The sequence below is a fragment of the Microcaecilia unicolor genome, chromosome 8 (assembly GCF_901765095.1).
Source record: "Microcaecilia unicolor chromosome 8, aMicUni1.1, whole genome shotgun sequence".
NCBI classification, from domain to species: Eukaryota; Metazoa; Chordata; class Amphibia; order Gymnophiona; family Siphonopidae; genus Microcaecilia; species Microcaecilia unicolor.
Genome location: NC_044038.1, coordinates 3279091 through 3306327, shown reverse-complemented (window position 1 = coordinate 3306327; position 27237 = coordinate 3279091). Strand labels below are relative to the sequence as shown.

At 42.8% G+C, this 27237-nt stretch overlaps 1 protein-coding gene across 1 annotated transcript in view; it reads left to right on the top strand.

Moving 5' to 3' along the window:
* RAB26 (RAB26, member RAS oncogene family) overlaps window positions 1-27237 on the top strand; it is a 166166-nt gene that overhangs the window by 81749 nt on the left and 57180 nt on the right. Inside the window, exon 4 of the mRNA XM_030212107.1 lies at window positions 4659-4725. Within this exon, the coding sequence (XP_030067967.1) occupies window positions 4659-4725 (67 nt within the window). The remainder of the gene's footprint in view (window positions 1-4658; window positions 4726-27237) is intronic.

Sequence of the window (27237 nt, the reverse complement as noted above, 5' to 3'; positions counted from 1 at the left end):
ATGGGTGAAGGATGTCCTTTGCTATGCCTCCGTCCCTGCAACACTATTGAGGACGTCCAAAATGTGGATGTTTTTGTGAGAAAGATGTCCATGCCTTTGCTGTGCCTCTGACACACCTTTTATTTGGATTTTGGATCACAAGTAGCAGTGTAACAAGAAATAATTTATACTTGGGGATATCTAAAGCACTCACTAATATTTATAAGTTTTAAGATATATATATATTGAATAATTCTCCACCAGTTGCCCTATAAGGCAACAAGATTCACAATTGCAATGAATTAAATATTATCTCTATTGAAATGTAGTATCCTGCGCTGCAAGATTTAAAAGCGTGTACCCAGGACACAAAAGACCATCTATTTAGTTCCAGAAAAGGTTTATTTAATATACAAATCATGTAAATAATATTGCAAGAGGTAGTTTGGACCTTACAGAGAATCTGTGCTTAAAGTAAGGTAGCAGGTTTAGATATGAATTATTAACTTACAGAAAAGTCTTTGTTACAAAGCTGAGTGATGAGCACATGGCACATGGTTACAGGAGAGGTCCTCATGAGCTGCAGGTCCCCAGAGCAGCAGATTCCCAAGAGCAAGAGCTGGGCTTTCCCAGGCTTTTTATACAGTCTGTTTGCAGGGAAATATGAGTGCATGTCCTGTGTGCATTTGCTTCCTGGTTTGCACTCGACCCTGAGTAGTTGCAAAGCATTGTGGTATCTGGTCTCATGTCTTATGACGTCATAAGACTTCCTGTCTGGATTTTGCTGACAAATAGTCTATTGAAGCGAAAAGGCTTCCTGTCTGAATCTCTGTGGCAGACAGGGTTGCCAGATGGGCGGTTTTCCCGCCCAATTGGGCGGTTTTCCGCGACCCGCCGCGGGAAATTTTTGCCCGCGGCGGGTTGCGGTTTTTTGGGCTGCTTTTTGGGCTTCAGGGTGGTTTTTTGGGCGGCTTTTTCGGCCGCGGGGGCGGGGTTAGTGACGTTTTTGGGCGGGGTTAGTGACGTTTTGGGCGGGGCCGATGACGTGGGAGGCGGGGCCAATGACGGGGGAGGCGGGACCGGTGACGGGGGAGGCGGGACCGGTGACGGGGGAGGCGGGGCCGGTGACGGCGGGGGCGGGGTTGATGACGGCGGGGGCGAGGGTGATGACGCGGGGGTGGGGTGTCAGGGGCGGGGTTTGAGTTTGGGCGGGTTTTGGGCGGTTTTTATGCTGGATTGGGTGGGAAAAAAATTTTCCACCTGGCAACACTGGTGCCAGATACACAGTATACTTTGCTTTTGTCAATAGGTGTGTGGATTCCCACCTCCACAGGTTTTCTGTCTCCTTGTGTCTACTGGTTGCCTTTTGATCCTTTGTTCACCCTCAGGAAGGCCTTTTGATCAGAGGAAGGGAGTAAATTTAAAAACACTCTTTGAAGTAGCCTCTTACTTGTTTGTGTTTGAATAGTTTTTTTGTTAAGAGTCCTAGAGGTGTTAACTACCTAGCTAAGCTTTGGCTGTCAAAAGTTTCCCAGGAAAAAGGGAGGGGGAGATGAAATCCAGGCTAGCTGATCTCAAAGCTGTATTTTTATATTGGTATCTGATTCAGCACAATTAATAACTCTGACACTTAAACTTATATCATGTTACAGCAGCAGTGGGATTTGAACCAGCCACCTCTGGATTGCAAGACCAGTGCTCTAACCACTAGGCCACTTCTCCACTCCTCTCCTTTGAAATTTGGCCATCCCTGGGGGAGGGGGAGCAGTTCAGGACATCCAAAATGTTTGAAAGAAGGCTATGCCTCCGCTGACACACACATACCTCCACCCCAGGGACCTGCATACTGCTGCGATGGACCTGAGTATGACATTTCAGGCTGGCAAAAAAAGTTTTTAAAGTTGTTTTTTTCGGGTGGAAGGTGGTTAGTGACCACTGGGGGAGTCAGGGGAGGTCATCCCCGATTCCCTCTGGTGGTCATCTGGTCAGTTCGAGCACCTTTTTGAGACTTGGTGGTAAGAAAAAATGGACCAAGTAAAGTAAGCCAAGTGCTCGTCAGGGACACCGTTCTTTTTTCCTTTATATCACTCGAGGACGCCCATCTGTTAGGCACGCCCCAGTCCCGCCTTTGCTACACCTCTGACACGCCCCCGTGAACTTTGGTCATCCCCACGACGGGAAGCAGTTGAGGATGCCCAAAATCGGCTTTTGATTATGCCGATTTGGGCGACCTTAAGAGAAGGATGCCCGTCTCCCGATTTGTGTCAAAAGATGGGCGCCCTTCTCTTTCGAAAATAAGCCTGATAGTGACTTAGGTATATGAGTAAAAACTCAGAAGGCACAAAGATAAATATGCCAGTTTATCACCCCAAAATGAAAGAGAGAGAGAGTGAGAGAGACAATAAAACTCACACTTGCACAATGAATTTTAAGGGCAATGAAAGATTTACTTTGCATTTGTACTACTAAACAAAGCTGACACCTTCTCTTACATACATAATCCATTGGGGCAGCCCCACAACCAAAAATGTGTCCCCTGGTGCCCGAAGGAATGATCACTTTGGTCCTGTCACTCCTTGGCAAGTCCAAGGCAAAGCTCTGCACTCCTGGGGCTCTGATTTATAGATTAATTTACACAAACAGGAGTTTTTATCTCTATCTGATTGGTGTAAGTGAGATGCTTTTGGTCACCTACCACTCTGAAAGATTTTAATTTAAGGTGGTCTTGTGCAGTGGCGTAGCTATGGGTGGGCCTGGGTATGCACAGGCCCACCCACTCTTGCCTCAGGCTCATCTAGTCTACTGATCCATACAGCCCCCAAAGCACCTCAGTGGTGGCATCTCACACTCCTCTCTCCCTCTTCTCCACTTACGGAACGGCATCTGCCCGTCTCTCTGAAAACCCCCATCCCTCCAGGTCTACCTCAGAGCTGTCCCTGGTGGCGATTCCAATATAGCCACTAAAGTGGGGCTGAAGATCGCCAGATAGCTGGTTATGTTGGATGATATAATTGGGTCTCTGCTAGCCATTAACTGGTGATATTTAGCAGGTAATAGCTGGCTATCCCCCCCGCTGAATATCGCCATATAGCTGGTTTTGGAGCATTTAACCCGTCAGGTGCTGATCCTGACCAGTTAAATTCTTTTGAATATTGGGGGGAGGGAGGTTGTTATCAAGACCAACATGAACATTCAGAGACTTGAGGCTGAAGAGCAGTTGGAACCTCAAAAGCTGAAACATTATTTTGCCCCTTGACCACAGCTATTGGGATATGGGAACAGATCAGTTTTTCTGGATCCAAGTTCTGCACAAAGCCCATATGGTCAGAAGACATGCACTGCAACTCCCCTTCATGACATCTACCCTCTAAAGGTTTTTTTAACCAGGCTTTGTTCTCCAGCCTGCAGGTAGGCATCAAATTTTGAGTACAACTCACTTTCAATTATCTGGGACCAAGGTACCGCCCATATGAACCCAGCAGAAAAAAAAGTATAGCACCCTATCAATTTGTTCTTTTATTAAGAGCTAATCAACAAAATGCAATTAGAAGAACATGGATTTTATTTTTAAGGAGGACAGGAAGAGACTGGGTTAATTTAAAAGCCTCTGTGTTTTTATCTCCTGGTGTCTTACCCTGGTTTTCTTTTACTGAATTACTGTAATACTTGCATCCCTGAGGAATTCAGAATGAAATACACAGACAATAATCACTAGACAAAAAGGAAAATAAATATATCGAAGAGGTGTGTGTGAGTTGGGTCTGTGCAGGGAAGGGAAGGCCATTGGGCTGAAGAAGATTCATAGAACCACCCAGGCAGGGTATCTGGGGAAAACCAAACAGGGAAAAGAACCCAGAAGGGTATCACTTTACATAGTCCAGTGATCAGAAACATGTACTCCAACCAAACTCCAAAGTAATTCTCCTCTGCCTCTTCAGTCTGGTCTAATGCAGGTCTTCACTGAAATCTGGTATCAGATTAGGCGCAGTCATAGACTGACATGTTACCTCAGATCGAGAGCAGTGATGAGGTGTTGTGTTGGTTTAGGAACAGCGACAAGGTCATGTGTGTTGAGTTGGGAGCAGCAACATACCGCAAGGATTAAAACATATAAATCCCATATACATCATAATAATGCCTCAAGACATTACCTCACGTACTCCACTTCCCCGTACTCTCTCCCACTCAACAATCTACCCACAGATAAAAACTGTCTACCCATCACTCTCTTGCTATTATTCGACCACCGTAGTAATTCCCCAACGTCATATCCTATAGTTTCTACACCCCAAAGGTGACCGATACAACTCTGTCTTCCTTAACTATTCACAATGTAACCATAATCGTAACTGTATTTCCATTATTTATTATTTACAATGTATTGTAAGCCACACTGAGCCCGCAAATAGGTGGGAAAATGTGGGATATAAATGCAACTAAATAAATAAATAAATAAACATGATTACATGTGTTGAGTTAGCCACAGTGATGATGTGACTTGGGGAGCAGTGATGGGGTGACATGTGGTGTCAGATTAGGGACATAATACTCTGTTCAGCCTTCAGGTTGAGAGGGGCAGTTCCCTTGCAATCTATTTGTAAACTCAGAGCTTCACACACCCAGCATGTGACCCTCTGGCCAGGTTTGTTTGACTGAATGTTCTCTCTTCTCACCTACAGATTTGGGACACGGCTGGTCAGGAAAGGTTCCGGAGTGTAACACATGCTTACTACCGCGATGCTCATGGTAAGGATCAACATAACACATGTAGCGTGCATCCCTGGCATCCTTTTCCTGCTGATGTGGGTTGGTAATTTGATTCATCATGCATATCTCAGAATCTATAAGTATTTTGAGGAATGTTTAATCCCAGTACCTGGCTTTCTGCAGTAGCTGTATGGGTAGATGTGATAAGGATCAGTCTCAGGGTCTAGTGTTATCTCCCCATGATCTGGGTTTTTTTCTTGTAATTTTTCTGTGTGATTGGATTATGCTATATTCTTTTATGAAGTTTTTATTATTTTATGATGTCAACCACTCTATGAAGGGTGTTAGCTATTAAACTACCAGTAGTTGTCTTCTCACAAGGATTCTAGTCTCTCTCTGCTTCTGCTTGATTGAACTGTTGGCCTGTTCAATCTGCTGAAGTCTCGCGAGGCTGCTACTTGAAGTCTTCGGCAGCCATTTTAAAGAAACAGCTTTCCTGCCCCATTAGACCACCAGGATGTACTGAGGTGTGTTTGGGGAGGGGAGACATCACTCGACTCACCTATGCTTCCGTGGGATCCCCACAGGGTTCGGGTCCATCCCCGTGGGATCCCCACAGGGTTCGGGTCCATCCCCGTGGGATCCCCACGGGGTTCGGGTCCATTCCCGTGGGATCCCCACAGGGTTCGGGTCCATCCCCGTGGGATCCCCACAGAGTTCGGGTCCATCCCCTTGGGATCCCCACGGGGTTCGGGTCCATCCCCGTGGGATCCCCACAGAGTTCGGGTCCATCCCCTTGGGATCCCCACGGGGTTCGGGTCCATCCCCGTGGGATCCCCACAGGGTATGGGTCCATCCTCATGGGATCCCCGCAGGGTTCAGATCCATCCTCGTGGGATCCCCATGGACCTGGTTTTATCCCTGCGGGATCCCCGTGGTAACCGCAGGATTCCCACTAACCCTGTTCCCATGTAGCTCTCTAATTGATACCATAAGAGGCAGCATGGAAAAACATTCATCTGACATGGATACTCACCATGTCAGCACAGTTCAAATGGAACATTAGTTCAATCAAATAACATAGATACGATGGCTGTTACCACTGCTCTTAAGTTTTAAACTTGTTCCATTTAAGTATTTTTGTCAGGTATTACTGCTTTGAGTTTTCTGGTTAATTTTCAGGTCAATTGCAGTGTACGATGAGTCGGCTTACTCAGCTGTCTGTGGGACTAAGAGACTTTTGGAGCTGTGCAGGGCTCGGTGCAGACCTGGGTCTCCAGTACAATAATTTAACCCCTTCCTATGTTCTGCTTCTGCGGTATGAAATGCCAGTAGCACAGGTACTGTGGTATAGTCGCCACCTTCTGGTGGATGGGCAGAACTACTGCCTTTAGACCAATGGCTAGCTGGTCCTGGTCAGGCTAAGTCACACTTCCTTAGAGATGCCATGAGATCTACCCCCCCCCCCCCCCTCCAATGATGTTTTCTAGTCTCCTGCTCTCATCTCAGCAGCCAGGGAGCTGCCTACCATGCTCTGGTCTCTGTTGAAGCACTGAGACGTTTGATTTTGGAAGGTTTCTGTTGTGGATCTGCATTTTGGCTTTGCTCTGTATGACAGATTGTTTGGCAGATGGGGCTGTGCTACACCGGCTTGTGTCGAGGCTGGGGTGCTGCGTGCCGTCTGCAAGGGAACAGGACCTGCAGCTGCTTTTGCCGATTGATGTTTCTCCTACCCTTCTGCAGTTGATATTTAGAGGGGTTCTGGCAAACAGGTTTGCTTTTCATCCTGTTTTCAAACAGTTTAAAGGTTGCCACCCTGCTGTGTTCACTTCTTGTCTCAGTGTCCAGTTCCAGAGGGTGCTGTGGTGCATAGGAAGGGGGAAAAAAAAGTGAGAATTCCTCTGGGCAGGTTGTGCTCTTCTGAAGGCCTATGTCTAAAATGATAGAGAGAGAAGGAGTCCACGTGATGCGATGAGCTGAGCAGACGTGCAGTGCTGCAGCTCGTGGGCCTCAACCCCGTACTCTTAAAAATACTGCTCAAAAAACATTAATAAAATAGCCGCCGGCTACAGCATAACTGCATGGACAAATACCTGAACAAAACCACGATTGGAATGGCGCTTCGGACCGGGAAAAAAGAGAAAGAAAAGGTTAAGTTGCCTGCCTCCGAGTCTAAAATGGCGGGCGAACCACAACAATGTGAACAAGCATTTTCGACGTCGCAACTGGAGCAACTAACAGCCGCGGTGGCGAAGGCCTGGCAGCCTCGGTGGGACACTGTTGAACAAAAAATAGACACTTTCCACGCTAAGTTGGAGGGACTGGAGACCCGCGCGGAAGATCTCTCTGTGCGGGTTTCGGCTTTAGAAGATGACTCACAGGCCTATAGCGTGGACATCCGCGAAATTAAACAACAGCTCCAGGAGCATTACGATAAACTGGAGGACTTAGAAAACCGCTCCAGGAGGAACAATGTGCGCATTGTAGGCATCTCGGAAAACATACCGGACAGAAATTTAGTGCCTTGGATCACAGACTGGCTATCTAAAGAATTGGCCTTATCAGACTCCCTTGGGCCTTTAGTACTTGAGCGCGCACACCGCGTGGGACGCAAAACTGATAGTCAAAAGAGACCTCGTGTCATAGTGGCGCGAGTGCTCAACTACCGCTCTAAAATGGAAATACTGAATGGATTTAAGATTAGGAGGGGAGACTTAACACACGAGGGGCGCCCAGTTTTGATGTTTCAGGACTACTCCTTTGGCGTACAAGAGCAACGGAAAAAATTCCATCAGATATGCTCAATGCTAGCACAGAAACAAATTTGCTTTAGGCTCCAATACCCAGCTACACTAAAAGTTCTGATACAAGGACAGTGGCACACTTTCCAAACATCAGAAGAAGCCACGACTGGATTACAGGAGAAGGGCATCTCTGAGGGTGATTGAAAGTCCTAAAACGCTTGCTGTGAGTCGGAGAATAATATATATAGTAGCAGCAGTAAGTACAGGAAATTTAAATCATACGGGGAGGAGGGCCCCTCGCTACTCAGGTGGACTCTAGCCGTACCCAGGCGCAGGTCTGGGCCTGGATGATGGCAGAGGGATGGAAGAAAGGGTGGGGGGTAAGGGGGGGATTGGGATTTGGGATGTTATTAAGTTCAAAATCAAAGAGTACCAGAAGTTTAAAATCACTGTATGTTAGGGATCAATGGGGTAATATGAAACACTTAGGCAACTTGGGTAGTTGGGGTGAGTGGTCGGGGAGCTGGGGGGATCTTACAGTTAAAGAACAGCGAGAGACCGTAAAGTTGGGGGGCAAGATCACTAAAAATGGTAAGTTTAGTAAGCATGTCCACTAGAATTGTAACCTGGAATGTAGGAGGAATAAGCTCCCCGATTAAAAGATCTAAGATCTTATCAGCATTGAAAAGACATAAAGCTGATGTGGCATGCTTGCAGGAAACCCGCCTCACGGAGAAAGAACATTTAAAGCTGCAAAAATCATGGGTTAGCGAAGTATTTGCCGCCCCATCTCGCGGTAGGAAGGGGGGAGTTGCTGTGCTATTTCGAAAAGGACTCCCCTATAAAGCTACAATCTTGGAAAGGGGGGATAGAGGGGATTTTATTTTGCTAAAAGTGTGGCTAGAAGGGAGGAACTTGTTGCTGCTGGTATTATATGGGCCCAATAATTTTGATGCTGCATTCTTTAAAGATCTGGCCGGGAGATGTTTGCAGAGTGGGGGAGGAGATTTGATAGTAGCAGGGGATTTTAATGCGGTTATAGACCCTCGTCAAGATTGCACTAATATCCTGGCCTCCGACTACCGTGGGACGAGGGCGCGAGAGTTCCAAATGTTTAATAAAACGTTAGATTTAGTGGACACGTGGAGGGTGCTCCACCCTGGGGAGAGCGATTATACACATAGGTCAAGGGCACATGGCTCTCATGCCAGGATAGACTATATTATGTTGGCCCGTCCCTTGTTTCATCTGGTGGAGGCAGCAACCATAGGTCCCGAAGAAATATCCGACCACGCCCTGGTATGGGTAGACCTTAAGCTTAGGTCAGAGTTCAAGGGGGGGACAGGATGGAGGTATCCGGCTCATCTACATACCGACCCGCACCTGCGGGCGCACGTACAAAAGAGCTGGGAGCAATACATAGAGCATAATGGTATGCATGCAGATCTCCAACCTGAGCTGTTCTGGTCAGCTTCAAAGGCAGTTCTGCGGGGGACTATCATAGCTTACTGTAGCGTTAAGAATAAACGAAAAGCAGCTAGCATATTACTCTTAGAACGACAGCTACAGAGGGCTAAAAAGATACACTTACATCATCCCTCTTTGGTTACCCTGGAAAATTTAAAAGCCACTCGGGTAGCATTAAATAGTCTGCTGCATGAGAAAGAGGTGAAGTCTTCTTTGTTTTATAAATACAAATTAGAGAGGTTTGGGAACAAGGTAGGCAGAATGATGGGGCGATTAATTAAAACTGTAGGCGGTCCACGGACGGTGACCTCCCTAAAAAACCATAAGGGAGAACTCATAACTGACAATAGAAAGATAGGACAGACATTTACAGAATATTTTACTACTTTATATCAAAAGCAATCACCTCCAAACGCACATGCAATACGAGATTATTTGCAGCACATAGACCTCCCCAAATTAACGGAGGAACAGCTGGAAACTTTAAACCAGCCATTGACAATGTCCGAGCTGCAGAGGGGGGTCAAAGCGTTAAAATTGCGGTCTGCACCGGGCCCAGACGGTTTTTCTGGGGAATACTATAAAATCCTGCCTGGTAAAGCCTTAGCAGCACTCCTGGAATATTTCCAAGAGGTCATTGAGGAAGGGAGTTTTCCACGATATGCGAACACAGCGTTGATAACGCTCATTCCTAAACCAGGGAAACCCTTAGACAAAGTGGAATCATATAGACCGATATCGCTATTAAATGTAGACACAAAAGTATTGGCGAAAATAAAATGATAGAGAGAGGCTAGAAGCAATCCAGAAAGACACAACCAAAATGATGTAGCATCTGCCTCAAAGAGCCATAGAAAAAGGGGACTTTGAGGCCAGATGCAGCAACCAAACGTAAAAAAATCTAAATCGTTAAAGTCCCTAACGATTTTAAAATAACGAAAAATGCACCAAAAAAAAAAGTCACACATGCTGAGATCGGTATTGAAACATACAATGTATCAAAGAATCACAATACACATCGTTAATCGGCCCCCAAATCATGCGCAGAGCAGCCAAGCGTTATGTTAGCTGCTCTGCGCATGCCACAAACAGTCAAAACACAGTCAAAACACAAGCACATGACCTACGTAGGTTACCGACGTCAGACAGGGGCGGGCCCAGGAGGAGAGAGACGCGCGACAGAAGCTGGGCGAAGGCAGGCATCAGCTTTCTTCTTGCCCGTGCAGCGCCTTCAGACAGGGGAGAGAGGCGCTGCACGGGCCCGGTAAGAGGGAGGGGGGCCTGATGGAGGAGGGGAATGGCGGTGACGACCCCAAGAGGGGGCGGGGCACAGGGCGGAGGATGTCGGGAGGCGGAGCTGGGGGGAGACAGAGTAGTGAAGAAGGGAGGGGGGCCGGGGCTGCTAGAATTTTGCTTTTTCGGGGGGGGGAGGGAGCGGCGGAAAGTGGGGAGCAGCGGGGGGGGGGGGGGGCAAGGCCGTCCATACAGGACGCTCCTGATGAGCGCCCTTGCCCCCTCCCGATCCTTTTTTTTATTTTTTTTATTTGATGTGTTTTCTGACGTCCTTTGGACCAATCACAGCGCTTTTAGCTCTGCTAATGCGCTGGGATTGGCTCAAAGTTTGTTTATTTTTTCACTTAATCATTTTTCCTGGCACAGAGCTGTCCTAACGAGAGGTCCAGACCTCTCGTTAGATTTCCTGCCTTTTTCCTGCGTAAAGGCAATCGGAAAAGGTTAGTGCATGTCGTTTCAATGGGGTTTTCACACTAATTGCTCATCTCCATTCCGTTTTCGTTAGCTGCTGGCTTCCTCGGTAAAAGCCCTTTGATACATGCAACGGATCAAATTTTCCTCGTTGGAGGGTCATTAAAGGCTCATTTAGCTTTAGTGCATCTGCCTCTTAAGGACTTAAATACATACATATCCTAGAGAAGGAAGAGCCAGATCTAGAGGAACTAATAAATTATATATAGAGACCTCAAAGCAAATTCATTTTAGCTCAATATTTGGGTAAAATCTAAAAAATGATATCAGTTAATGAATAAATTACTAACCCCCTCGCAACATATAGAATCTAATAATTTAACTCCATCAGCTGAAAAGTTGGCTTTCTTTTTCAAATCTAAAGTGGAAAGAAAATTAGGCTTTCATTTATTATTACATTTATATCCCACCTTTTCCCACTGATCGCAGGCTCAAAGTGGCTTACATAAGTTTGCAATACAAGCTACATTACAAGAAGAACAATTATACAAATTGAGGATAAAGATATAAAATAACAATTAAACAGCAAAAAGGCAAGAGATAATAACAGATAATTATTGTCCTTGGATCTGAAATTTATAGTAGTAATTAATTCTAGTTAAGTTAAACCTGGGGAATAAGCCTTCTTAAACAATACAGAAGGAATGGATCCTCAGAAGCTTAGCTGAAATTGGGTGGCGGAGCAGTTGGGGGGAAGAGGGGGTGGTGGTTGGGACGCGAGGATAGGGGAGGGCAGACTTATACGGTCTGTACCAGAGCCGGTGATGGGAGGCGGGAAATACTGCTGGGCAGACTTATATGGTCTGTGCCCTGAAAAGGACAGGTACAAATTCAATTCAAGGTAAGGTATACACATATGAGTTTGTCTTGGGCAGACTGGATGGACCATGCAGGTCTTTTTCTGCCATCATCTACTATGTTACTATGTAATACTGATTTCAATAATTTTCGGAAGTTTAGGTAGTTCTGGGTAGATTTGATTTGTTTGGGTAGAGCATTAAAACAGGGAAAGATTGCAGATCCAGATCTTTTAGACTAGTGATTCCCAAACCTGGTCTTGGAGGCACCCCAGCCAGTCAAGTTTTCAGGATATCCACAATGAATATTCATGAGTTAAGTTTTGCATGCAGTGGAGGCAGTGCATGCAAATCTCTCTCATGAATATTCATTGTGGGTATCCTGAAAACCTGACTGTCTGGGGTGTCTCCAGGACAAGGTTTGAGAATCACAGTTTTAGACAATATTTATAGTCAACAAGTAGGAATCATAGCTGAGAGGAATCAGAGCTCATTTTAATTGTCTTCACTTGAATCTTTTATGAAACCTCACTGCTCATATTGTGTCCTTATTTTTTATTGAATCATAATTCCTTACAATCCAAAAATTATGTGTTTGTCTGCATTACAAATAGTTTTCACTCAGGTCACTTCTCTATTGAAGCAGGAACAATTTTTTCTTGCTCAGATATCAAAGAATTCTAAACCAAGCCTTGCCGAAGTCTCACATTCTAGACCTAGAGGGCTAGATTCTATATATGGAGCCTGAAAATTCCACATGGAATAAAGTATGCCTAAGCATATTCTCTAAAGTACACCTATGTTTTTTATAGAATAGGCTTAAATTTCTGTGTGGTGTATAGAATATGCCAAGTGCCTCTCCACGCAACCAAATTTAGTGGCGGCCATTTATGCAATTTTTTTACTTGGCAAAAATCCTGGCACCTAAATTAGATACAGAGCGGTTGTATTCTAAAACAAAGCGTGTAGATTTTAGAAACCCCCATGGCCACGCCCCCCTTTTCAACTATATGAATTAGAATTTAAGTGCACCACCTTACAGAATACGTTTAGTGAGTTGTGCACGTAAATCTTAATGCCAGTTATTTATTTATTGCATTTGTATCCCACATTTTCCCACCTCTTTGCAGGCTCAATGTGGCTTACAATACTTCATGAATGGTGAAATTACATTAGTAGATAGACATTTTGTGTTACACAGTATCTTGGGTAACATGATAATGGCTTACAATGTATCAAGAATGGCGGAAAAGCATTAGAAATTAGACTATTAATGTTACAGAAGAATCTTAGGGAACATGTTGATGATAGAACATGGAAGTAAAATAGTAAGTAGGAATAGTAGTTAGTGATGATAATTGCTTAACATCTAATTGACAGCTAGCTAACCAATTAAGTTACGCGCACTGTTATAGAATACGCGGAAATTAAGGTGCGATATATAGAATCCCAGGGATAGTGTCTATTTCTTACTAAGGTTATGGAAGGATTGTGGCTTAGTCAATGGTGGATTATATAGAATCTCATAATATTCTCCCTTCACCATTAGCAGGTTTAGAAAATATTTTAACACCAAGACATTGTTAACGTCTTTTTTTTTTTTTTTTAATTTTTAACAAGAATCTTTATTGAGTGAAACCACAAAGTACAACTCAAAACTTTACAGACATTTATCATACAGGTTCCTCTCATAATAATTTGCATAGTACATAAAGACTCCTAATGCAATTTTCATAAAAAGCAATAACATTTCTTGTAACATTTAAACCTTTTATATATCCCCATTGCCCCCAAAGAACTCCACCCCCCTCCCCCCTCTTCTCCATGTCTCATCCCTAAAGAAGATTCCAAGATCCATGTCTACGATAACGATTTGGTCACTGGTGCCCAAATCTGTTCCCAGTTTGCTAGGGTTTTACTCTCCTTAGCCATTAATTTTTCCATATTACTTATATACCACACCAAATTGCACCATCTCCGTATTGAAGGACATCCATTCTGTTTCCACATCCGTGCTATCAGCAATCGAGCTGCATTGAAGCAGTGTTTTGCCAGCTGGCTTCCTTGATTAGTGAGCCCCCTGATCGGTTTATTAAATAAAAACACTGCCGGATCCCATGGTATGGTACCCTCCACCCATCCATGCAACCTGCCTCATACTGATTTCCAAAAGGCTTGTACTTTTCTACAGGACCACCAAATGTGTCCCATTGTGCCAATCTGCCCACATCCTCTCCAGCATAATTTCGATGTCCCAGGGTACATATGATGTAACCTCGCCGGAGTGAGGTACCACCGATATATTACTTTTGTACAATTTTCTTGGATATTGACTGCTCGAGAGCTGTGGACTGAGGCTCGCTCCATCTGTTGCCATACTTCAGGGGTATATGTCACTCCCAATTCGCTTTCCCACTTATCCCGGTGTCTACAACTAACCCCCAGGGAGTCCCTCAAATGTCTGTATAACTTGGAGATCAGTCCCTTGGACTCTTCAGTTTCTACACATAGTTGCTCTAAAAATGTAACTTCCCCACTTAGCTTGCGTTTCAAACCTGCAGTCTGAAGGAAATGAATGATCTGATTATATGCATATTGATCTTGCTGAGGTAAGTCATATTCACTAGCCAACTCCTCAAATGTAATGAAGCGCTCATCTTTCATTAACTGCCCCCACCATATCAATCTATTTTTCCGCCATTTAATAAAAGGAGACAATGTGCATCCAGGAGGGAATGCTGCATTATAGGCTATGGGTGTTAGGTGTGATTCATAGAATCCTTTCATTCTCTCTAATTTGTCCCAACAAGAAAAGGTGTACTGAATGATCGGATTTAAGGGTTGAGGTAAATACCGATATCTAGGCGCCAGCCACAATATTTGTCCCAACCTTAGTGGGTTCTGTATCATATACTGCTCTATCCTAATCCAAAGCTTATGGTCTGACTCATGGAACCACTCGATCGCAGCTTTCGCTTGGGCAGCTCTGTGATATAACCCCAAGTGTGGTACCCCTAATCCACCCTTACTTTTCCTAGCTGCATATAAAAGGGACCTAGGGAGACGAGCCCTACGACCCTGCCATATAAAGTGCTCTATTCTGGTTTGAAGCAAGTGAAGCATATGGTTATTAATTGGAAGTGGTATAGACTGAAATAGATAAAGCAGACGTGGGAGAATATTCATCTTCACAGTTGCCACTCTCCCAAACCACGAGAGATGTAATGGGTCCCATCTATCTAAATCTCTCCTAATTTCCTTAATTAAGGGCAAATAATTGGCTGCACTCATGTCATTCAATTTACAGGTAAGTACCACCCCCAAATACCGCAATCCCTGCTTGACCCAGGTCAGCGGGTAAGTCTGACAGCAGGTCTGATAGTCTCTTTCCTCCATTTCCACTGCCATGGCCTCAGTCTTTGCATAATTAATTTTAAAGCCTGATACTTGGCTATATGACTCAATCTCAGCAAATACTGCTGGTAGAGATGTTAAGGGAGAGGTTAAGGTCAACAGAATGTCATCTGCAAAGAGAGCAATTTTTGACTCCCACCTCCCCACCTTCAATCCCTGGACTGCAGGATTGGATCTTATATTATGAGCTAAAGGTTCCAGTACAAGAGCAAATAATAAGGGGGAAAGAGGGCAACCCTGACGAGTTACTCGAGATAACTCAAAAAAGGGGGAAGAGTTACCATTAATCTTGACGCATGCCCTAGGTGCAGTGTATAATTCTTGTATTAACCCTCTAAACATAGGTCCAAACCCAAACTTTTGTAAGACCGAATGCAAAAAAGACCAATGCACCCGGTCAAAGGCCTTCTCCGTGTCTATACTTAGCAAACAGCATGAGGACTTTTGTTGTTGCGCCAAGTATATGACATCCATCGTCCTCCTAATATTATCAGAGGCTTGTCTGCCCATTATAAAGCCTACCTGATCAGAGTGTATTAGAGTTGGTAAAATATCTACTAACCTAGTGGCCATTACTTTAGCTAGGATTCGTACATCCACATTTAATATAGAAATCGGACGGTATGAAGCACATTCAGTTACCTCCTTATTGGGTTTGGGAATAACTGCTATCCATGCATCCTTCATGGTTGGAGGCAAATTCCCTCCTTCCCTAACAAAATTCAAAACCTCTGTCAATATAGGTGCGAGATATGGAGCAAATGTTTTGTAATATTCTCCAGTATATCCATCCACCCCCGGAGATTTGCCTGTCTTCAGAGTCTTGATAGCTTTAAGTACCTCCTTAACCTCTATCGGAGCCTCCAATTTGCTCCAATGCTCCGGGAGCAGAGCTGGAAGATTTATTTCCTCTAGGTATGCCTGGATAGCAGTAGTTTGTATAGAGGGATCTTTAGTATATAATTCAGCATAAAATTCCCTAAATCGCTCCCCGATAGCCTGAGATGTGGAAAGAGTCGTGCCCCTTTTATCTTTAACCCGGAATATGTTTCTGTCCATCCTAAGTTTACGTAAACGAAGTGCCAGTTGACGATTAATTTTATTTCTTCCATTGTATGCATGGAGACGGAGTTTCTCATTAATAAAATCAAGGTCTCTAAGAAGCAGCTCGTCTAATTGGAGCCTCGCTTCCTGAAGAGATCTATATATCCTAGATGAGCCTGTTTGCTTATGAATAATCTCAAACTCCTCAATCTTGCCCCTCCAGTACCGCTTCAGCGACTCCCGATGTTGCTTAAGGTGACCCGCCACTGTCATAAAGTGGCCACGTGATACCGCTTTCAAAGCATCCCAGACAACAGCAATAGAAGGGCCTGAATCCAGATTAAAGTTTAAATATTCTTTAAGCAGTTTCACATAATCTGCACAGATGTGTTCATTTTTTAGCATAGTGTTATTAAAGGTCCACCTTTTCTGTCCATCTGCTATCCCAGAGAAGGACAGTAGTACCTCACAAGGAGCATGATCTGAAATAGTGATATTTCCAATTTGTGTGTCTTTCACTTGTCCCCCCAGTAGTTTATCTAGGAAGAGAAAATCTATACGGGAGTATGTGGCATGTACTGAGGAGTAGAATGAGTAATCCCTGTCCAGGGGATATCCATCCCTCCATGTATCAAAGAGACCCATCTCTTCCACCCATGTAGCCATCTGACCCGCCAGTGTTCTATCCACTCGGGAGACAGATCCCGATCGATCTAAGTTCGGGTCCATGGTAACATTAAGATCACCTCCCAATATGAGTCAGCCTCCTACTATAGGTCTAATATTTCTCTTTAATGTTTTTAAAAAGGAGGTTTGGCTTGCATTTGGCCCATATATGGATCCCCAAGTATATTCCTTAGATTCTAACGTTCCCCGAATGAGAAGATATCTCCCTGCTGGGTCTCTCTTAATTTGCTGAACTTGTATGGGTATACTATCATGAAAGAGTAAAGCCACTCCTCACTTCTTACTATTTGCAATATCAGAGGCAAAGTAAATTTTTGAATATGAGGCAGGGTGAAACAAATGTTCTTGCGCTCGTTTCAAATGTGTTTCTTGTAACATTACCACCTGTGGATGCAATCTGGCTAACTCTTGGTATATCAACTGTCTCTTTCTCGGAGAATTCAAACCCTTAACATTCCAGGTAATTATTTTTAAATCTGATGACATTTAACTCCTTCAAGTAGAGACAGCATATACCAGCATATACCAGCACCTATAATAGAATCTTTCCCTCTTATTGACATAGAAGAAGAATAACTCCCCCCACCCACCTTCCCCTTCCCCTACCCCAACAATGTATTCCATGTGGGATATGCAGAAAACAGAAAAAAGAAAACTTCCCACACTTACCCACATTAAACTCCCAACAAGGTCAACAGCCTCTCTCCCAGCCCGATTCCCTGACTTCCCTTCATCCCTGAAATACGACCCTCCAATTCAATACAAGTGCATCTTCCCTTTCACTTCTCTGGGTGCACTCTTATCATGAATAACAAAACCTTAGTATTGTCCCAGATCATGTCACAGATCGTGTTGTCGTCTTTCGCGGTTTCTTTGCTTTATTGAAGACTTGTTTCCATTGATGAACTTTATCCCGCGCCTTGTTGGCCGCTGTTGTCTCCTCAGCTTCCATCTCCATTAGGCCTGCCAGTTGAAGAAGTTGTTTCGCATCTGCTACAGTGCGTGCTCGGTGTGATTTGCCTGCTATAACAAAGCAAAGGGCAAATGGGAAGGCCCATCGATATTTAATGTTATGTTTGTTCAAAGTGCCCAGTATTGGTTTCATCTCTCTACGCCACTGCAACGTATTTGCTGATAGATCTTGATATACTGTTATCAAAGTATCATTATACATCAGTTCTTTCTGCTGGCGTGCCAAGGCAAGTAATTGCTCTTTTTCAGAGAATTTCCAAAACCGAACAATAATGTCTCTTGGTCTGTTAGTTTGCGGTTTACCCAGTGCTCTGTGGGCCCTCTCAACCTCTGGTAAAGGCGTCTCTGGCTGTGCCGCTAGGAGTTGTCCACAGACCTCTTGTACAATTTTCAGAACCTCTTCCTGGGTCTCTCCTTCTGGTACCCCGCGAAATCGCAAATTTTTACGTCTACTGCGATTTTCAATGTCGTCTAGCTTATATTGTAATTCAGACATCTGCGTTGTAATTCCTTCCTCACGCTGATGCATTTGTTGTACTACTTCCACGTGTTCATCCATCCGCACTTCTAAATCTTCAATACGGGTACCTACTTCTTTAAGTTCACCTCTTAAATTATCAATGCGCTCAACTATGTCCGCTTTCATATGAGCTAAGTCCTTTCTTAAATCCATTAGCAAACGGGCAGAATGCGACTTCCTCACACTGCCTGTGTCTTCTTCTGATCTTTCCGACTCAAAATCTGAGGCCTCCTCGAGGTGTGGTGAGACATGGCGCGAGGGTGTTTTAGATGTGCGCTGGCTACTGCGCATCGCGCTTTTCGCCTCTAAATTCTTTAATTTTTGCATCATGCTCCCTTCCTACCTTTCGGTCGAGGTTCTATCAGCGGGAAAGAGTCAAAATACGTCGTATTTACTGCTAAAGTTCGCTATTTTAGCTGGATTGTTCGGGAGCTACAAAATCAGGCTTCCATCGAGGACAGTGACGTCACCGGAAGTCTAGACATTGTTAACGTCTTTATATTCAGAGGCCAGAAGAGATGTGGGACTCAGGGTGCTTATAATGTAGTTTGATATGTCTGCTGCTTTCGATCTCATTGATCATGAAATTTTACTGAACCTGCTTACACATTATGGTATTGTAGGCTCTATACAGAGGTGGTTAACAGGTTTTTTTTAAAGAGTAGATCTTATCAAGTTAAGAGAGGAAATCTTCTTTTGAACAGGTACCTAGTGTGGCATTACATAAGGTTTGCCATTCTCACCCATTCTGTTTAATCTGTTGATGGCCCAATTAACAATTTGATTGGCATCCGTAAGATATAATATCTATATAAGCAGATGATGTGACAATTACGATAGCTTTTGACGCTTCATTATCTTCTATCAACCGAATAATAGAGAAAGGTATTAATATTCTTTCCAGTTGGGCTTCAGCTTTAAAACTGAAACTTGTGATAATACTAAATCCTTATATTGGAAAATCCATATAAACCTTTTCAAAAGACCTCTATTATGATACACGGAACTTCTTACCAATTGGAAAACCAGCTAAAGATATCGGGTGTTATTTTACATGAGCACTTAACGTTTGAATACAAAATCAATTTGTTGATAATGAAAGTTTTTCACACCCTATAAATGCCTGGTTGCGGAGCAAAAGGAATTTAGTCTTTGACACATTTTCTTGGATTTGCATCCAGGCATTTATTCTCCTTCAGGTGGACTTTCATAGTGTTGACCCACTACATTATGACTTAGAATTAACGCAACTAGTGTTGCTTGACTTGACCCCTGAGGCAGGCGTTAGTTACGCCGAAACAGAGCCTGTGTCAGGTCTTTAATAAAACACATTTGTTCTATTCTTGAGAGACCTTTCTGCATTTTTCTGGACTGCTTGTGCTGTGTACTTTGACCCTCTCCATTGCATGTTGGCTTAGTTTTGTGCCAGAGCTCTTGGGATGGGGGAGGGGAGTAATTTGAATAGGTATAACTTTGACATGTGTCTGCCTGTTTATAATAGCATCGATCCAAGATGGCGTTTGGAGCAGACGTACGCCGTAGGAGCTCCTGATCTTCGTCGGATTTGTCGGGTTGACGGTGCACTCTCCAGCTGGTATGGGGAAGAGAAAAGGGAAAACCAGAGCCCCTACCTCCTCGGGCCCGGTTGGGAACCCTACCGTTCGACAGACTACCCTCGATGCATTCGGAGTCCAGGCGTCGGTAAAACCAGCAAATGCTTTGGCAGGGAATGCAATTTCATCAGCGAACTGTAGCATTGAGGGAGTGATGCTTAGCCCTCCCCGCCGCGACCTGGAAGCGTTAGCGAGAAGGAGAGTGTTTCGCAACTGGAGACACCCGAAGGTTTCGATCTCCAGACGAACAGAGGAGGCCCTATTGCTACGTCTTCTCCGGGAGTGACATCGGTGGAGGGAATGAGGGTGTTGTCGAGCCCTCCATCGCCCTGGAGAATGACTTCTGGAGAAAACGTCGGCCTGGTAAGACCAGAGAAAGTTACGTTGGATTTACTCTGGGACGCTATACAGGGGGGTCAATTCGTCCCTGCATCAAATTTCAGAGTCTTTGCGAAAAGACACAGTGGAATTAAACAGCAAAAAGAAATTGGAAATATAGGAACTGAAGTAAAATTGGTTAAAGTGGTGGTAACTTCAGTGGTAAAAGAAAAAAATGCACATGCCTGGAAGATGGAAAATCTAGAAAATCAACTTAAGAGGAACAATTTAAGACTTTTAAATTTCCCGAAATCTTCTTTTATTTCTCCTTTAGAGTTATTCAAAAAATATATGTCTGAGATATTAGGATTACCAAGTGAGCATCACCCTCCGGTGACTAAAATCTATTACATAAAAGGTTCCTATAAAACTAAAGAAGAGCCTACCAAAAGATACTTTGGATTTAACAGAAATGTTAGAAACATCAGTGGAAAAGGAACGGACTACTTTGTTGGTGACTTTTACCCTCGAATTGGACAAAATTAATATCTTACGTTTATTTTTTAAACATGTTAATGATGTTTTCTTGGGAGAGAAAATAAATATATTTCCTGATCTGGCCAGGGAGACTTTGGTTAGAAGGAAGGAACTAATGACGTTTAAGTCAAGAGTTCTGGCTTTAGGAGCCACCTTCTTTATCAAGTTTGCCTGTAAATGTATTATATTATTTGATTCAAATACTTATCTTTTTTTTTGACCCCAAGAAACTTAAAGATTTTGTTGAAAGTAGAGTACGAATGAAAGAGCTCCCTGGAGCTACCCCAGGGGATAATGCTACAGCCTGATTGCATTGCTGGTGGACCTTCTGCTCCTGGTTTTAATAAATGGAAAATGTATTTCTGTTACTTTATTTCCTAAAAATCTTTTTTCCTTGTTCTTGGATCCTAACTAATGTGGATAAAAGTAAGACTATAATTTCCTTTGTTTAATATTAATGGTTGTAGAACTAAATATGTAAATTTTCTGACATTTATTGTATATATGAATGTAAAATTGGAAAATTAATAAAGAGAATTAAACATGATAGCATCTTTGTTATGGCTAAATTTTCAATAAAGTGGGAATCTACACTCACGCACTTATCTGCATTAGAGGCTTGCGTTTCATCTGAAACACAATTGTCAAGGCCATTTACATCCTGGAAAATTGACCTGTCTAAAAATGACTCCCTTGTTCTTGGCTAAAGTATGCTCAGGCTTCCATAGGGTACATACTTGTAGCCAAGATCCTGGGCATTTAGGTTGAAGGGAGAAAAGCAGCCATACAGTCAGTTTTCAAATGTGCGTGCGTTATTTTCCCCTGTTCTCGGCTGCAGGGAGCTCCTCACAGTGCACTTCAGAGTTTATCGAGGATGTGGTATTCTACCATTTGGAAGTTCCAGCATAGCATTTGACATTAACCATTTATAAATTAATCTTAACAAAAGAGAAATGGAGGAGTGAAAAATAAAGAAATACAATCTATTCTAGAGTAAAGAGGATGAACATAGCTGTTATGTGAGCTTTGCTGCTGCTAATATTCAAAGGGGAACAAAGAATGCGGTTTTCTTTTTAAAAAAAGCTATTGTATTATACGTGGGCTAAAAGTGGTTGTGTATATTGCAAGAAATACAAGCTTTTCCAAAATGTCAATCAAACCCAGCATCCTGCTTCCAACAGTGGCCAATCCAGGTTACAAGTACCTGGCAAGATCCCAAAACAGTTCAATACATTTTATGCTGCTTATCCTAGAAATAAGCAGTGGATTTTCCCCAAGTCTATCTTAATAATGGCTTATGGACTTCTAGGAAATTAGGCAAACTTTTCTAAAACCTTGCTAAGCTAACTGCTTTTACCACATTCTCTGGCAACGAATTCCAGAGTTCAATTATACATTGAGTGAAGAAATATTTTCTCTGACTTGTTTTAAATTTACTACTTTGTAGCTTCATTGCATGCCCCCTAGTCCTAGTATTTCTGGAAAGAGTAAAGAAGCGATTGACATCTACCCATTTCACTAAACTCATTATTTTATAGATCTCTATCATTTCTCCACTCAGCCGTCTTTTCTCCAAGCTGAAGAGCCCTAGCCGCTTTAGCCTTTCTTCATAGGGAAGTTGTCCCATCCCCTGTATCATTTTCATCGCCCTTCTCTGTATGTTTTCTAATTCCACTATATCTTTTTTTGAGATGCGGTGAACAGAATTGCACACAGTATTCAAGGTTCGGTCGCACCACGGAGCAATACAAAAAGCATTATAATGTTTTCATTTTGTTTTCCATTCCTTTCCTAATAATACCTAACATTCTGTTTGCTTTCTTAGCCGCCACCGCAGCACACTGAGCAGAGGGTTTCAACATATCATCAACGATAAAACCTAGATCCTTTTCTGGGCAGGTGATTCCTAATGTTGAACCTTACATCATGTAGCTAAAGTTCAGGTTCGTCTTTCCCACATGCATCACTTTGCACTTGCTCACATTAAATGTCATCTGTCATTTGGATGCCTAGTCTCACAGTCTCGTAAGGTCCTCTTCTAATTTTTCACAGTCCTAATTTAACAACTTTGAATAACTTTGTGTTGTCAGCAAATTTAATTACCTCACTAGTTACTCCCATCTCTAGGTCATTTATAAATATGTTAAAAAGCAGCGGATTCCAGCACAGACCCCTGGGGAACCTCACTATCTACCCTTCTCCATTGAGAATACTGACCATTTAACCCTACTCTCTGTTTTCTATCTTTTAACCAGTTTTTAATCCACAATAGAACACTACCTCCTATCCAATGACTCTCCAATTTCTTCTGGAATCTTTCATGAGGTGCTTTGTCAAATGCCTTTTGAAAATCCAGATACACACCTGCTCACCTTTATTCACGTTTGTTCACCCCTTCAAAGAAATGTAGTGGATTGGAGAGGCAAGACTTCCCGTCACTAAATCCATGTTGGCTTTGTCTCATTAATCCATGCTTTTGAATATGCTCTGTAATTTGCCCGGCACAGACATCAGGTTTACCGGTCTATAATTTCCTGGATCACCTCTGGATCCTTTTTTTTTATTTTTTATTTTTATTATTTAAATTTTCCAATATATCACCACATAAAGTGAATATGCAATTGGCATTATTTAACATTAGGAAACAAAAATGATAAGTATATATCTTTACAGCCCGTTTGTCCACAAGTTAAAGAAATTTGATTCCAAGATTAAGGAAATTAAAAAAGAAAAAAGATACAAAAATTAATAATCAATAGATGCTTCCTCTGGTTCAGACCCCAGCCTGCTAAATTAGGGAAGGTTTACTATATTCACATCAACTCTTGCATCAATAAACTCTGCCTCTGGATCCTTTTTAAAAAATCGGCATTATATTGGCCACGTTCCAGTCTTCCGGTACCATGCTTAATTTTAAAGATAAATTACATATTACTAAGAATAGTTCTGCAAGTTCATTTTTCAGTTCTATCAGTACTCTGGGATGAAGACCATCTGGTCCAGTTGATTTGTTACTCTTCAATTTGTCAGACTGTGCCATTACATCTTCCAGGTTTACAGAGATTTTATTCAGTTTCTCTGACTCATCAGCTTTGAATACCATTTCTGTCACCGGTATCTCTCCCAAATCTTCCTTGGTGAAGACTGAAGCAAAGAATTCATTTAATCTCTCAGCTTTGGCTTCCCTGAGTGTCCCTTTTTACCCCTCGTTCATCTAGCGGTCCAACTGATTCTTTTGCCGGCTTCTTACATAGTAACATAGTAAATGACTGCAGATAAAGACCTGTATGGTCTATTCAGTCTGCCCAGTCTTCTTGCTTCTAATATACCTAAAAAAAGTTTTTACTATGTGTTTTTGCCTCCAACGCTCTTTGCCTTCCTTATCAGAACTTTGCATTTAACTTGCCATTCCTTATGTTGTTTATTATATTCAATCGGATCCTCCTTCCATTTTCTGAAGGATTTTCTTTTAGTTCTAATAGCTTGTTTCACCTCACTTTTTAACCATGCCAGCTGTCGTTTCGCCTTCCTTCCTCCTTTTTTAAAAACATGGAATATAACTGGCCTGGGCTTCCAGGATAGTATTTTTTAACAGCATCCATAACTCCTTCTTTGATGAGACTGAGATTTCTCGTTGGAGCGGTCCTGTCTATGGAACATTCTTCCATGTGATTTAAGGGCTGAGAGCTACTAGTCTCACCAGCCTTCTTCTCCTGCTCCGATCAGAGTAGAGATTTCCTGTCAGAGCAGTCCCCTCTATGGAACAGTCTTCTATGTGATTTAAGGGTTGCATGGTCAGAAGAACATAAGGATAACCAGACTAACGGTCCATCTAGCCCAATATCCTGTTTCCAACAGGGGCCAATCCAGGTCACAAATACCTGGCAGAAACCCAAATGGTAGCAACATTCCATACTACCAATCCCAGGGCAAGCAGTGGCTTCCCCATGTCCATCTCGGCAAGCAGTGGCTTCCCCATGTCCATCTCAACAACAGACTATGGACTTTTCCTCCAGGAACTTATCCAAATCTTTTTTAAACCCAGATACGCTAACCGCTGTTACCACATCCTCCAGGAGTGGAGGAGTGGCCTAGTGGTTAGAGCACCAGTCTTGCAATCCAGAGGTGGCCAGTTCAAATCCCACTGCTGCTCCTTGTGATCTTGGGCTAGTCACTTAACCCTCCACTGCCTCAGGTACAAACTTAGATTGTGAGCCCTCCTGGGACAGAGAAATATCCAGAGTACCTGAATGTAACTCACCTTGAGCTACTACTGAAAAAGGTGTGAGCAAAATCTAAATAAATAAACTCTCATTAGCATCCTTCTCTTGCTTTGATCAGACTGAGAATTCTTGTCAGAGAGATCCTTTCTATAGAATGCTCTACCATGTGATTTAAGGGCTGAGAGGTTCCACTTCTGCCAGTGTCCTCCTCCTGCTCTGATTAGACTAGAGGTTTCCTGTTGGAGCGAGCGGTCCTCTCTATGGAACACTTTTTCATGTGATTTAAGGGTTGCAAGGTCCTACTCTCATTAGTGTCCTCCTCTCACTCTGGTCAGACTGAGATTTCTTGTTGAAGCGGTCCTCGCTATGGAACAATCTTCCATGTGATTTAAGGGCTGAGAGGTCCTACTCCCGCTTTAAGTGCCGGATCAAATTTTGGTTCTTCTCATTGGCTTTTAACTAGATGGAACAGACTCCAGGAGCCTGTCAGTTGCTTAGTACCATAATAAATGATAGCAGATAAAGACTTGTATGGTCCATCTATTCTGCCCATTGATCAAATTCATTATCAAATCATTATTGAACTAACATCAAATAGTACTATTACAGTGTCTTACTCGCTAAGTTCCACTTTATGATGTCTTCCCCTCCCCCACTGAGATATACAAGACCCGCATTCATACGGTATGAATGTGGTATAAAATACACATTCTTGCTCCTGATCCGTCCTTGCCATTTTGCTCAGACCATAAAGTCTGCCCTGCACTGGTCCTACCTCCCAGCTACTGGAGTTGCTGTCGAAACCCACTGCAGCCCATCCTGATCTGTCTTGTCATATATAGATCCCCCAAAAATAAAAAAAATAGTCAATCACAATAAAAAGGAAGTATAGAGAATGTTTAGAGAATAACACAGTCCTGTAGCACTTAATACCTTAATAGAAAAAGGGACCCAAGGTGAATTCAGTACAGGCTGTTCCCACTGCCAAGCTTAATTTTCAGTGAGTTAAGCTGAAAAACAGCTCACTTGAAAGCTCTATACATCATTTAGACTCCCTTATTTTAAACATTTGGAACAGACAGTGAAAAAGCGAGGAAAAATACAAGTTTAGATAAGTTTGTTCCTTTCTGTTCTTTGATTTTCTGGTGCTTTTTTTGTACTGCATTTTTGCATGAACATTTGATTAGTTTTTTCAGTCAACGGATTTGGGGAATAGGGTGTATACAGATTTCTACTGAAGTTTTCACGTTCCTGTTTGGATATATAAAATGCATTAGGTTTTCATGTGTTTCAAATATATGTAAAAAAGAAATTAACTTTAAAAGGATCTAAAATAAGGAGTATAAATGATGTATAGAGCTTTCAAGTGAGCCATTTTTCGGCTTAACTCACTGAAAATTAAGCTCAGCTGTGGGAACAGCCTGTACTGAATTCTCCTTGGATCCCATTTTCTATTAAGATATTAAATGCCACAGGATTGGGTTATTCTCTAGACATCGCTATACTTTCTTTTTATTAGGTTTGACTATTTTTTGGCTTCATTTTGTTTGTCTCTCCTTCGGGATCCACTTTTTTGGTATTGTCATATATGGGACACAGATCGTAGAAGTCTGTCCAGCATTGGCTTCACGTCCCCCCACTGCTGGAGCTTCCATCGAAGCACCGTTCCTGCCCATTATAAATTAGCTTTTAGCTGCTGTTGTGTTACGTTTTGTTTTGATACTATTCTTTTTCTGTTAAGGAATCATTTGTGTCTGTCTCACTCATTTTTGAATACCGTCATTGTTTTTGTCTTCACCACCTCCACCAGGAGAGCATTCCAGGCATCCACCACCCTCTCCGTGAAAACGTGTTTCCTGATGTTACTCCTGTCGACCACCCTGCAACCTTGAATTATGTCCTCTAGTTTTACTGCTTCTCTGTCTCTAAAAAAAAGTTTTATTTCTATATTAATACCTTTCAGGTGGTTAAACTTCTGTATCGTATCTCTTCTACCCCTTCTCTTTGCTAGGGTCTAGTTTTTTCTCATACATCTGTTGGCATAATCGTGAAATCATTTTTGTCACCTTCCTCTGAACCATGTCATCTTGTTACGTCCTTAGCAAGATACAGCCTCCAGAATTGAACACGGTATTCCAAATGGGGCCTCGCCAACGACTTGTACAAGGGCATTAACACCTCCTCTTTCTTCATTATTTATAGGATTTTGTTTTTCTGTTTTGAAGTGAGGTTCTTCTTGTAAACCGCTGTGGTGTGTATTTGAATGGTGGTACAGTACATCAAATCATGAAATTAAGCCTTGAACACACAGGTTTCTCTATGCAAACCTTGACCAGATTTTCCAAGCAAAAGTGTTCACATGCTTTGTTTTAAAAATTGCCCCAGGGAAGCCATGCACACCTGAATTTTCAGGGTTAATGAATGAGCATGCGCTCACATTTTCAAAATTAT